At 38.0% G+C, this 14,093-nt stretch overlaps 1 protein-coding gene across 1 annotated transcript; it reads right to left on the bottom strand.

Moving 5' to 3' along the window:
* Window positions 1-9,968: 9,968 nt before the first annotated feature.
* Window positions 9,969-13,365, bottom strand: LOC149188994 (protein CDC73 homolog). Its single transcript, XM_089411736.1, has 3 exons — window positions 11,929-13,365; window positions 10,819-10,901; window positions 9,969-10,681 (listed from the first exon to the last, which is right to left on the bottom strand). The coding sequence occupies exons 1-3, from the start codon at window positions 13,151-13,153 to the stop codon at window positions 10,580-10,582; spliced, it is 1,410 nt and encodes a 469-aa protein (XP_089267862.1). The 5' UTR covers window positions 13,154-13,365; the 3' UTR covers window positions 9,969-10,579.
* Window positions 13,366-14,093: the final 728 nt, after the last annotated feature.

Consider the following 14,093-nt stretch of genomic DNA (forward strand, 5'->3'; position numbering starts at 1 on the left):
ACAATTGTGACATAATACATATTCATCAATGATCCAATAGGAGAAAGACAAGATATTGTAGTTTTCTCATCAAGTCATCAAAATCAAAATGTGTTACATAGGTAGTAGCAATACCAATGGCAAATAGAAATAGTAAATACAAAACAACTACAAGCCTCAAGGCAATAGGTAGCTCATGAGCCATCAATCCTCATCATCAAAATCAGCATCACTATACTCATCATCATGGTCACCACTGCTCTCCTCTATTGCATCCTCCTCCTTTGTATTCAATGTCATCTCTGCATCTGTTGTTGTGGAGGATGACCCCCCTACAGTGTCACCATCATCAAAAGTGATGGGCTCTAGCACTGGCTCATTAAGATCCAAGTTGGCAATGCCAACTCAACATTGTTATTCAAACCCATATCATCAGGAAAGACATCTCACATCTTTGTCTTTCCCTTCAACCACTCATCCCTCTGTTTGTAAATAAGACGAAGGTTGGTGTGCACATACACCATTGTCTCTGTCTTGGACTGCTCTTCTTTACACTATACAAATTCCCATATGTGCTCCAATTGCTCTCGCAACAAGAGGATGAAGTCACCAGCGAGAGGAGCCTCATGGCTAACTGTTGTAGAGGAGGGCTTGTTGCCCCATGAGTTGCCCACCAAGAACAGTGTTAGGTCCCTATAATACTAGTGATGCCCCCATTACTATTGTAGTTGTATCCCTCATTAATATTGTTGTGCCCCTATTGTCCCCATATTGTTATTACTGTGCCCCATAGAATCTCTCTATTGTTATTTTTGTGCCTTTATATTATTATTGTTAGGTCGGCTCGATTATATTGTGACCCCTTAGACTCCTATATATATAAAGGAGGTTTTGTCATTTGAATCATCGAAGAATTGTTCATTTGAGTAATGTAAAGGAGGTTGCCCCCTCGAAGAGGCTGAATTCTAAGGCGTTCAACTATCTTTTCTATCTTTTTGTGAGCTAGTTTCATAACATTTGGTTTCAAAGCTTTGAATTCTAGGGTTTCGCTGCTCCAAACAGGTCATCGTGGCATTTGTGCTATAGCTTTTTTCCTGTGATGTTTCAGACGCTAAAAAAAAAACCCATTTGGGCCGAAATCGTTATGAACCTCATGTCCGAATTTCAGAACTTTTCGCGCTATATTTACAGAGATGATCTGAGGAAGTTGGCCTTTTTGCAGACTCCCGAATTTCATTCCAAACAGGTGACCTGGGGAAAATCGTCATAACTTTTGTTTTGAGCATCAGATTGAAATTTCGTAAGAAGTTACAGAAAGAGGACGGATTGTAGTTTCATGTGTATATTTTTCAGATACTAAGGTCAAAACAGTGACACGTGGCACTTCATACAAGTTCGCTCTTCTGGAAAGGTCTATAATCAGGTCATCTTGGGAGATTGTGCATAACTCTGCCTTGGAGAATCTAAATTCGATCAGACTAGTGGCATTGGAAAGAGGACACAGAGGGCTATTGCAGGTCGCAATTTCAGAATTGGATGATCCAAAATTACAGAGATACATCAGATTCAATATCGAGCTCCTACAAAGTGAAAAAAAAGTGTATAGTTTTTTTTTAAATTTTGCATAAGTTTGGTTTGAAAAATTAGTTTGAAGGAATTCAAATGGCATAGTAAAGCATTATTATCGATAATTGATGCCTCAAGGAAAGAAAATGCAAACACCTAGTAAGCAACCTGAAAGCTCTAGCATGACTCATGAAGAAAAGGAAGAAATGCAATATGATATATCAAAATTACGAGACCAAGTGCAACAAATGTCACTCGCACAATAAGTAACAGAATCTAAGATGGATGGTTTAAAGAATGGCATGGAAGCTAAAATGAATGGCATGGACGCTAAGATGGATGGCATGGATGATAAGATGGAAGAATTGAAGATAAATTTGAATAAGTTGCTACAAGAAATGGTCACCAATGGTGAAAGGGTAGTAAAGGAAAGTCATGATGAGAATAAAAGAAATGTTAATCATGATTTCATAGACTAATATTGGATCGAAGACCCACCATATTCCAAAAATCGATATGAGGAAGTTTGATGGCAACGATCCCGCAACATGGATACTACAGATGGAGCAATTTTTCGATCTCCATAATGTGCAAAACACACAAAAGGTTCGTATTGCAACTTTATATTTGGAACCAAATCAGTTTGTATGGTATCGATGGCTTTGCTCTCGTAAACAAATTGTCACTTGGGCAATTTTTACAGAAGAAATGATAGCACATTATGAGGATACAAAAAACAACACATTTTTTAGCCAATTGATAAGTCTCAAACAAAAAGGTTCAATAATGGAAGCACATTGAGGAGTTCCAAAAATTGAACATAAGGGTAAAAGATATTCCAGAGGAGCATAGGATTGATGTGTTCATAGGGACTTTAAAGGATAATATCCAACATGATGTTCGCCTTTGGGAACCTGATTCATTGGAGAAGGTATTCAGGTTAGCAATAAAAATGAAAAGCAAAATTATGGCAACCAGGAAGCCTACCACTCACAACTATAAAGATGGAAGTGTTGTTGCCCCTAGCCTTCCACAACCTATAAAGTTGACACCACAACAATTGGAAGAAAAAAGAGCAAAAGGGCTTTGTTATAGTTGTGATAGCAAATACACTAAAAGTCATAAGTGTGCTGAGAAGAAATTATTCTACATAGATTGTGAAGAGGAAGAAGAAAAGGAACAAGAAAGGTCAAAAGAAGAGGATATACTCCAGGAACAAAGTCTAGATACAGAAGAAATGAATCCGACCATATCTTGTAATGCATTGGGTGGAATTACCACTCCTCAAACCATGAAGATAGAAGGGCATATCAAGAAGAAAAAGGTAATAGTGTTGATTGATTCAGGAAGTACCCACAATTTTATTCATTGTAAGATAGCAAAAGAATTGAATTGCTTCCTATATCCCGCACCAGAGTGTCAAGTGATGGTTGCAAGTGGAGGAACGATAAATTGCTCTAGAAAGTGTTATAATATCAAGCTATCCATTGAATAATATGTATTGAATAGCCCAATGCTTTCCATTCTAATGGGATGCGCTGATGTTGTACTAGGAGTCCAATGGCTACAATCCTTGGGTACAATAGCTTTTAACTTTCAAGAACTTTTCATGAAATTTTATGTAGAAGGAAAGGAAGTTGAATTAAGGGGTATTGCAGGGAAACCAAGAAAGATTATCAGCTCTAACGGTATGACGAAGCTTCTAAAAAAGGAACAACAAGGTGTAATTGCACAATTATGTTCGCTAGATGTTTCCACATCGAAATCATCTATTTCTCCATATCTCCAAAAAGTCTTGGACAATCATTCCAATGTATTTGAAACTGCCAAAGGTCTCCCACCTATTCGTGATCATGATCATGCTATTCATTTGATTCCAGGAAGTGTTTCTCCAAACATTAGGCCGTACAGATATCCCTATGCCCAAAAGAGTGAAATTGAACGTATGGTTGCAGAAATGCTAGAGGCTGATATAATTCAACCTAGCCAAAGTTCTTTCTCTGCTCCAGTAGTATTGGTGCATAAGAAGGATGGATCATGGCGCATGTGTCCAGATTATAGGGAGCTCAACAAGCTCACTATTAAAGATAAGTTTCTCATTCCTGTCATTGATGAATTATTGGATGAATTGCATAGATCAATTTACTTCACCAAGTTGAATCTTCATTCAGGATATCATCAAATCAGAATGAAGATTGAATACATTCCGAAAACAGCTTTTAGAACTCATGAGGGTCACTATGAATTTTTGGTCATGCCTTTTGGCCTTACCAATGCACCTTCTACATTTCAAGGTTTGATGAATTCCATTTTCAAACCATTCCTTAGAAAATTTGTGTTAGTATTTTTTGATGATATACTAATCTACAGCAAGTCTTGGAAGGATCATGTTGAACATGTTGATAAGGTGCTACAACTACTGGAGGAGAAACAATTATATGCAAAAAGATCCAAATGTTTCTTTGGAGTACAAAAGGTGGAATATTTGGGTCATATTGTATCTCATGAAGGAGTTAAGGTAGACCCTAGCAAAATTATAGCCATTAAGGAATGGAAAATCCCCACATCCATAAAGCATTTGCGAGGATTTCTCGGGTTGACAGGGTATTATCGCAAGTTTGTTAAGAATTATGGGAAAATAGCAGCACCTCTAACAACATTATTGAAGAAAGATGCATTTTCATGGACTCCAGAAGCAACAAAGGTCTTTGAACATCTTAAAGAAGCAATGTGCCAAACACCGGTCTTAGCTATATCAGACTTCACAAAAACCTTTATTGTGGAATATGATGCTTCAGGAAATGGAATTGGTGTTGTTTTAATGCAAGATGAAAGACCCATTGCTTTCGAAAGTCGTCCAATCAAGGGAAAGTATTTACACAAAGCTATTTATGAGAAGGAAATGTTGGCAATACTACATGCACTTAAGAAATGGTGACCCTACCTAATGGGAAGACACTTCAAAGTAAAAACGGATCGTGATAGCCTTAAATACTTTTTAGAACAAAGATTATCTCTGAAGAACAACAAAAAAGGGTCACAAAGATGTTGGGTTATGACTTTGAAATCATCTACAAAAAAGGGAAGCAAAATGTTGTGGCAGATGCACTCTCAAGAAAAGATGAGGATGTGGAAGCATTGTTGTGCGCCATTTCTATTATCCAACTAGATTGGATAAATGAAGCAAGGGAGGAATGGAAGAATGACGAAAAAGTGTGGGCACTTATTCGAAAGTTACAACAAGATTCCAGTACATCTGATACATTTAGCTGGAAAAATGATTCCTTATGGTACAAAGATCGCTTATACTTCTATAAGAATTCCCACCTCAAACAAAAGATTCTTCTGGAATTGCACGCTTCTCCCTTAGGAGGGCACTTAGGATTTTTAAAAACTTACCACATGGTTAAGAAGGAATTTTTTTGGGATGGCTTTAAATCGGATATTCAAAAGTTTGTGGCGGAATGCTTGGTTTGCCAACAAAATAACGTTGAAACAATTAAGACACCAGGTCTATTACAACCTTTATCCATTCCAAACCAACATTGGGAGGAGGTTTCAATGGATTTTATCACAAGTTTACCTAAGTCTGAGGGAAAGAGTGTCATCATGGTGGTAGTTGACAGACTTACCAAGTATGCACACTTTTGTGCATTATCTCATCCATTTAAAGCCAGTACAGTTTCCACTGCATTTATGGAAACAATTCAAAAGCTACATGGAAACCCAAAGATTATTGTAAGTGACAGAGATCCCATTTTTACTGGAAATTTTTGGACAGAATTATTTTCTTGTTTTGATACTCAGTTAGCTCATAGCTCATCTTATCATCCTCAATCTGATGGGCAAACTGAGATAGTAAACAAATGTTTGGAAGGATATCTTCGTTGCTTTGTATCTGATAAACAGACACAATGGGTCAAATGGTTGCCTCTAGCTGAATGGTGGTATAACACTTCCTTCCATACTGCAACAAAAATGACCCCATTTATGGCACTTTATGGATATCAACCACCATCCATCACATCATATTTAAGAGAAAATTCTAAGGTTCAAACAGTGGAATATCACATCGAGCATCAACAACAAGTTCTCCAACTCTTAAAGGATAACCTCGTGTTGGCGCAGAATAGAATGAAACAACAAGCAGATCAACATTGCAGCGAAAGAAGTTTTGATGTAGGTGACTAGGTATTCCTACGGCTACAACCATATAAACAAATGTCCCTCAAGCAAGCTAAGAAGGATAATAAATTATCACCAAAGTATTGTGGTCCGTACAAGGTGTTGCAAAAGATTGGTACTATGGCATACAAATTGGAGCTTCCTGCAGCTTCTCGAGTACACCCAGTTTAAAGAAGGTTATAGGCAACAAGCTCCCAGTTCAAACAATATTGCCAGAACTTGACGAGGAAGGAAAAATTATATTGGAACCGGAAGCAGTCATAGAAACAAGAACTCGACAGCTACGAAATCGATCCATTTCGGAGTATCTCATCAAGTGGAAGAACTTATCCGCTGAAAATTCCACATGGGAGGATGAGAATTTTATACAGAAGCATCCAGAACTACTCAAGCGTTGAGGACAACACTTTTTTGAAAGAGAGGGGCATGTTAGGTCCCTATAATACTAGTGATGCCCCCATTACTATTGTAGTTGTATCCCTCATTATATTGTTGTGCCCCTAATGTCCCCATATTGTTATTATTGTGCCCCATAGAATCCCTCTATTGTTAATTTTGTGTCTTTATATTATTATTGTTAAGTCGGCTTGGTTATATTGTGACCCCTTAGACTCCTATATATAGAAAGGAGGTTTTGTCATTTGAATCATCGAAAAATTGTTCATTTGAGTAATGTAAAGGAGGTTGCCCCCTCGAAGAGGCTGAATTCTAAAGCGTTCAACTATCTTTTCTATCTTTTTGTGAGCTGGTTTCATAACAAATAGAGCTTCTTAGCCCCCCTATCTCTAATCACATCATATCCAACAAATCAATCAGTGCCAGTGGAAAACTCTGCAAAGGCATCCTCCACCTCATTAAGGGATGCTCTATCTTGAAAAATCCACCTCAATACATCCCTATGAAATTTCACCATCCATGTGAGGAGGGAATCTGCAGGAAGGTCGACCATTCAGTCACTCATGGTTGTAGTATTTTGGGTTCAATGAGTGAGCCAAACAACGTAAAGGTGTGCAATTCTTATCCCATTTGCGGACAAGAATATCTTGTATGGTGGTAAATAAGGCCTCTAATGATGTCTCATACTCGGGGCACTCACTCTGTAAAATAATGTTCCTCACAGACTCAATAATGGAATCTCATCCCTCATAAACCTCTCCTAGGATGGGTTGGTTTGTATCTACGAATTGAAGCAAAGAAATGATAGGGTCCATGATCTGAATAAGTAGATCTACCCGCTCCCACCAAGCATCATCTAACACTGTGTCCTTCACTCTTTTTGAGACTGTTTGATCTGTCTTTCTCCAAAAAGACCGAAACTCTGAAATAACCATAGCCCCAAGAGCGGTCTTGACCTCCCTCAACCTCTTCAACATATTTAATGAAGAGGCAAACCGTGTATCTGCAATCTTCAACAATGATAGATTGGTGTACTCCTTGTAGATAGTGAGGGAATTTGTATGATTTTGTACAAAGTTGTGAATATATCATGCATCCTCAATAATGCTTCCAATCCAAAGCACATCAGAAGCAATAGATTTAAGTGCTAAATTCAAAGAATGGGCAATGGAAAGTGTCCAAAATACTTGTGGATATTTAGCTTCCACAATCATGCCAGCAGCCTTGTAAACAGGTGCATTATCTATAATGATTTTCACACAATAATCAACACCTACATCTTCAATAAGTTTAATAAACAACTCACCCATATATTGTGCATGTTTGTACTGTCCAAGTGCATCCACTGATTTTAAGAAAACTGGCCCATTCAATGAAGTCACCATGAAGTTGATGAGTGGGTGTCGTGTTGGATCTGTCTATCCATCAAAAACAATGCTAACCCCAGATGTTGGCCATGCTGATTTAATAGGCTTAAGCATTTTGTCCACCTCTTTCTTTGCCTTCGTCAACAATGTGGTTCTAAGTTTCTCTGACCCAGGAGGCACATACCCTGATGGAGCCCCTTGAGTTAAAGCTCAGTACATCTCAATAAATAAAGGTGAGCGTGCAACATTAAATGATATGAAGTTCTGATAGAAAAAAATGCAATGGTGAGATCAAGCTCTTTCTGTTTCTCTTTCTGAAAAATCTTGTCCATTAGACTAAGTGCTAAGGCCTTTCTTTTTGTTGTTTATCCCCCACCAGAACTCTCAAATGGATATTTGTTGTCGTTTTTACTCAAGAATGGAAGGGGATCATCATTCTTGTTTTTTTAGATGTTGCAGCCACCTTTACCATACCAACATTGGCCTTTTTTTCCATTTCTTTCCGCTTAGCTAAAGAAACATGTGTACACACTGCAATTCCACAACTTGGTAAAGCCAACAAATGAGATTTCACACGGTAATATGTGCTAATGAAATGATTGTTACAATAGTTGCATTTCTAAGCAACATTGCCTCCTCCCTTCATCTTGCTGCCTGGCCCTTTCTCTCTTGTGACATATTTCCACAAGAGATATTTGTTATCTTGGGGTTGTTATCTTCCCTCAACATTTGAAGCTGTTGTTGCAGCCCCACTTCCAATAGAGAAAATACTTGCAGACCCTAATGAAATTGGAACGGGAAGGGCATTTCCAATGGGGACATTTTTCCCCTTCTTTTGCTCTTTCCTTGCTGCCCTTGATTGAGCCATGAATGCTATAAAAAAATAAAGAAAAAATGCACAAATTTGTAAAAAAAATGCATATGCAAACTGCTGTAATAAAAATGCAAAAAAATGGACAAAATGCACTTACCTCCTTCAATCACTCCAAAATGCTCCCACACCCTTTGCTCTTCGCTCTCACACACCCGTAGTAAACCCACAACAAGAGAAAATGAGAAATGTGATGTTAGATAGCCAAAATCAGTCTTTTATGGCCGCGCAGCAGTCCAAAAATCGGTACACGATCGACACAATCTGGAGGACACATGCCCCATCAAATCATGTCTGATTTACCCGATTCGGGACACGAGGGGGCTTAGGCATGAATCTGATTTCATATATATATATATACCCAACGTGTATGTCATCCCCTGAAAATTTGGGATGGCTCTGGCCATCCCAAGGATGCAACCCTCTTCCATCTAGATCAAAATGCTCAATCACATTGAATTTACTTTAAGTTTCTCTGATACTTTGCTCAATCACATTTAATTTACTTTAGGCTCCTCTGCTACTTTGCTCAAGGTAGAAATAACAAGACCAACTTAGACTCGGTTATCCTAGCCAGAACTGTTCGTATAAACATTCCCTCAACCACTGCAGTAAAGACAAATCCTTTCTCAATTGTAATTGTATGTTTTCTTAAAAATCTTCACCTACCCATGAAATCTCTCCATGCTCGGCTAGATGTTTCGATGACATGATTAATTTGGTTAGTCAAAAGCTAACAATCTGCAAACACTCTGGATGCTTAGTTTCATCTCAAGTCCTCTCCTAGTAGTCAAAGTACACAATACGTGGTATTATGAATTTGTTCTGGGATTTGCAAGCAGATGAACCTTCACAGCTGAGAAAGAAATTGATGGCAATTCAAATAACTAGATCGTCACCTAACAATACTGTTCCTGAGCAGCTTTATCACAATAGACTTAGCCAAGGATGGGGCATATGGAAAACACTTGGTCATATAGTTTACAGAACATAAATATGAGAGTTTGTTGAAAATCATCTTTTCGGCTTGTGACAAGGGCCGAAATTATCAGCAGATTCAAAAAAAACCAAAATAAAACAAACATTGACAGATTCAACAGGACTGAATGGTTCCAACTCAAAAAACCCTTTCCTATGCAAGCTCACTACTAGCTGATGGGTATTGCACATTATCAAGGTACTTCCGAACATTCTAAGTCCCACCTTCAGTTGACTAAATAAGGATGTAAATGGAAAGAATTTTCATTAGTCGTATTTAAATTTCATAGTTCCAGAAGAAAATAACAGCCCCATATCTATTATTTGCCAAAACTCCGATAAAATGGGATTCTAGCATATAAGAACGGCCAGCTGTGTTGGACCACTTCTATACAAGGGAAGAAAAATGTAATTAATAAAAATATCTACACAACAGGCATTGTACAATAATAGTGCTGTGTTTTTACTTTTTACCTTAACAGCATTTTCCAAGTTGCACTACACATGCAGAAGAAATAATTTTAAGTTAATGGCAGTACCGACAATATAACTGCAGTAGCTCACAAGAATCTACTACTAAATCAGGCATATATTGATATGTTTTAAGTTCAGATAACTAGCATACCTTAATTGAGATAGATAACTTTCATACCATAAGGTTGAACTAGTCATGACCAGTATAACTTAGCAATAATAATTTAACTTGCCTATCTAAATTACTGAAAATATTCAATAGAATGAACAAGTTCCATTTTTCAGCAATTTACCATTGGATCTTTTGATTTGAAGAAAACAACAATGAAACAATGTGGCCTCAACTAACTAACCCAAAGTTACTCATCAAGCCATTTGTTTCTCCAGTGCCTAGTCCAGCCTGCTGCTCAATTTAAATTTGGAGTTTGTCACATCTTGCTGATTAGAAGTAGAAGGCATCACTCAATTGTTGCTAGGAGAGAGACTAAAAATTCCTCTAGAAACAAATCGAAGTATCATTCATCTTCAATGGAAACCTTCCATCTCTTTCATTTGATAATGATAGCTGCCATTACAAGGTCAGGTAAAGGTATTGCAGCAGAAGGAAACTTCAGAATTTAAGCGAATCACGTGGTTTATTTTGTCACTAATTTTTGTATGGTAGCCTAGTGATGTTCTCTTGAAAGGTGTTTTCTAATTTATTTGAAATGCTGGCAATAAATATTCTTCAAAATTTAATCTTATGGCTAAGGAACTCAGTAGATTAGAAAACCAGGCTGCATCTTTGTGAACGTAAGAAAATATCCAACTTATCCCAAAAATCCAATGCTGCAGTTTTATCCTGGTGTCGCTTATGCTTGCTGATCTGTAAACAACACCAGTAAAAAAGATAAGCATGTAGATGCCCTGTATCCATATACACAAGGGCAGCTCAAAAAAACCAGCTCTACAAGAAAATTAAAGTTTAAACAGTTTCAATCAAAACCACATTTAGCCACAAACCGAAATGATCTTCACATTCCACTGTTTCACAGTCCTCACAGACTCCAAACTATCATCTTCAAAGCGAAGGTGAAACCCCATGACTGCAGAAACAAACACAATAAATTAGTCAGCTTCCAGACCAGATTGACCATTTTATAAATCCATGTCAAATGCTGGAAAAATAAAGAGCAAATGAATGAGCTGGAACAATACAGGCTAATCCAGTTACTGTGGATAGCAGTTCAATCTTTGCAAGATAGGGGTCCAAATTGACAGCCCAAAATAAAAGATGTCATTTCGATATAACTCTCAAAAATCTCTAATATTGAAGAATCTAAAACCAGTTAAGAAGTTTATGACGGCTTAGATCAAACAAAATATGTAGGAATGAATACAGAAAATAACAACTAAGGAAGGTTTTCATATAACCACATCTGCTATTGAAATTGGACAAGTGCAAAAGCACTGGGGGGAGTTTTGGGAGTTTTCACATACAGAGTATGCAACACAACCAAGGTCGCAGACAAACAAAAAAAGGCTCCATTGATATGCCTTGTAAAATCAGACACAAGATTATACAACCTCAACACAATAAAACTAACTGAGCTTCTAGGTAGGTCTAAAATGCCTTCTTGATCTCCGTGTAAAATCAAAATTCAAATTGATAAGAATATAATTCTTGTTCTATATAAGCTTGGCAGGCAGCAATGGATAGCCTGAGTTGTTAGATTCCTGATTTTATAACAGTGATTTGTTAGGTTTCTGAATAGGAAAGCCAATGGCAGGCATGTGTGATGGATTCCAACATCTATCGGTTAGCTACATTAAGCCAAAATCAAGGTCTCAATTCTACATTTAGTTAAACACCATCGTTCACATTCTCAGGACTATCCTTTCTCTTCTTCTAAGCTTGACAATAGGAAGAATTCCATGTACAGAACTATGCACTTTCAAACAGGGTTTTACAGCTTATGGCACTTACAGACGAACCATGAAGTCATATGAGCAGTCTGTAAGAGAGAAAAATTTGCTCTCAATTGAACTGTGCTCCAAAATTGTGTGTTGTCGTGTCATCTATGAATACATTATTATATATATTTGTGACGAGTTAATCAAGGATAAACTTACTTTTATTGAAGATCTCAGCATGGCTCTTGAAAGGCCAGTCCTTAAACTGCCACTCTTTCCCCAGCACAAATACAGCCACAACTCGCTCCCAATCATTAGGAGCCAAAGCAGAGGGCTTATCCCTGATTTCATATGCCACAGGTGCCTTCTCGCGTCCAATCTTCCTTTGTATCATCACACATTCAGGCTTCTTGGGCATCTGCTTGGCCTTGACATCAGGTGCAACATAGACGCCATCCTCCAAAAAGTCCTTTGCATTGTAGATATTCAACAAAGTCTGGAAGGCACTCGGAACCAAAATAATGGGTGCACCTTCCGGCTTCACTTTACTACCAAATGAAGCACGAGGAGTGCCCTGGACCTGAGGTCTCTGGGATCCGAACGCGGGCTTTGTTTTCATGAAATCCTTCTGACCAATATACGATTGCGTGGGATCAATGCCAAGATCAGCAGTGTCGGCACCAAGATGGTTTTTCCAAAACCTTTTTTCGTCTGCGATTCCATAATGGTTTTTGCTAGGGGTATGTAAGTTGGACCTGTCATGTTCTTTCCCTTGCTGATCCTCTGATCTTCTCCTATCATCCTCTCTTCTATTAGCTATGGACAAAACACTTTGAAAATTCTTATTTGGGCATTCCAATAGGGTTTCCCTGTCCTTGAGAGGTCTCTCTTTGGCCCTTACTAGGTCTATCTGAGGTAAAATCTCAGTAATTTTTGGATCAATCTCTGAACCCACCATGTCCCCACCTTCCGCGTCAATCCTAATCTTTTTGTTACTATTACTATTGTTGTTATTATCATAGAATCCAAAACTTGGGTCCTCGGGCCTGTATTCTTCAACATGGTCTGCCTCATCCCAAAGCCGTTTGATGGGTTTTTCAGGGGGAGCATGAGGGCCAGCAGGGGCAACGAGTTCAATGGCATCGGTGGTACTGATCTTTCCTTCTAGGTAGTCTTGCAGTGGCTTTCTGTCCGTGAAATTGACAGTCTGGAGCTTCTGCAATCGGGCTTGTTGCATGTATTCAGTGTGCTTGAGATGGGCATTTCTAAGAAAGAAAACGAGGCATTCGAGAGTATAGAGACTACCCTGCTTGGATCTGTAGGCCGTGTCAATGTTGGAAGGGAATCTGTAGTCTTCCCCGAAATGGAAATCATCTCCCACGACCTTGATGCTCTCCAAGTCTCCTCTGATTGTGTAATCACGCAGTACAGAGAGAGGATCCATCTCTGTAGTTCCGTAATAGACAACTTGACTTCAGGCCTTTGATTTCAGAGTTCTTGTCTAATGATTCTAATTCTTAATACCATGTGTGTGTTGGGAAATCTGGACTGGACAAAGAAACAACGAAAGCAGAAAAGAAAGTTATATATACCACAGTACTGCTCTTTGAAGGACCGCTTTCTGGGGTTTGCCTTTCTCGCGTTTAAACAAAAGCACGGCGATTGTTCATAGAAAAACGTGGTTTTATTCTATTTCTTTTTCTAATTTTTTGATTGGTTGTAAATTTATTTATTTTTCGGGTTCTGGGGTTATTTGGGTTTTGTGTAAAATTTGGTATATATATAATTCATATATATTTATATTGGTTATAAAATTATTTATTTATGTGTTTTGTGGTTGATATATATATATATAGAGAGGTTATAAATTTATTTTTTGGTTTTGTGGTTAATTTTGTATGGTATATAATTTTATTTTATATAATATATATTATGGTGAATGAGTAATTTGTTAGAATAATTAGGTCAGGTTCAAGAATAAATCCAGTCACTGCCACTATAATACCAAGATTATAATTAGGTCAGGTTCAAGAATAAATCCAGTAACTGCCACTATAATACCAAGATTATGTCCTATAGTCTATTACCATAATATTAAGAGATTCCAGGAGGGTAGAGGAGCTTGCTCATTAAATCCAGTAACTGCTATTATAACACTAAGATATGATAACCTATGTCCAATAACCTATCACATAGTGCTAAGAGATTCTACGAGGGTGGGGGAGCCTACTCCTTGAGCCTTATCACAATGGGCCAAAGATGTACTAAGAGATTCCATGAGGGTGGGGGACCTACTCCTTGAGCCTTATCACAAGGGGCCAAAAATGTTCCCAATAAGATTTAAAATCCGGTTGAGGGATAACATACCATTATGCCAACCGCTA

Source organism: Pinus tabuliformis, chromosome 3_1 (genome assembly GCF_031772625.1).
Source record: "Pinus tabuliformis cultivar Carrire ecotype Pingquan chromosome 3_1, CPIR1, whole genome shotgun sequence".
In the NCBI taxonomy this organism is placed as follows: Eukaryota; Viridiplantae; Streptophyta; class Pinopsida; order Pinales; family Pinaceae; genus Pinus; species Pinus tabuliformis.

Coding starts and splice junctions, on each gene's coding strand:
- LOC149188994 (XM_089411736.1), bottom strand. CDS start 13,153: ATGGATCCTCTCTCTGTACTGCGTGATTACACAATCAGAGGAGACTTG. Junction 10,902..11,928: donor TGCTGAGATCTTCAATAAAA/GTAAGTTTATCC, acceptor TTGTTTCTGCAG/TCATGGGGTTTCACCTTCGC. Junction 10,682..10,818: donor GGAATGTGAAGATCATTTCG/GTTTGTGGCTAA, acceptor TGTTGTTTACAG/ATCAGCAAGCATAAGCGACA.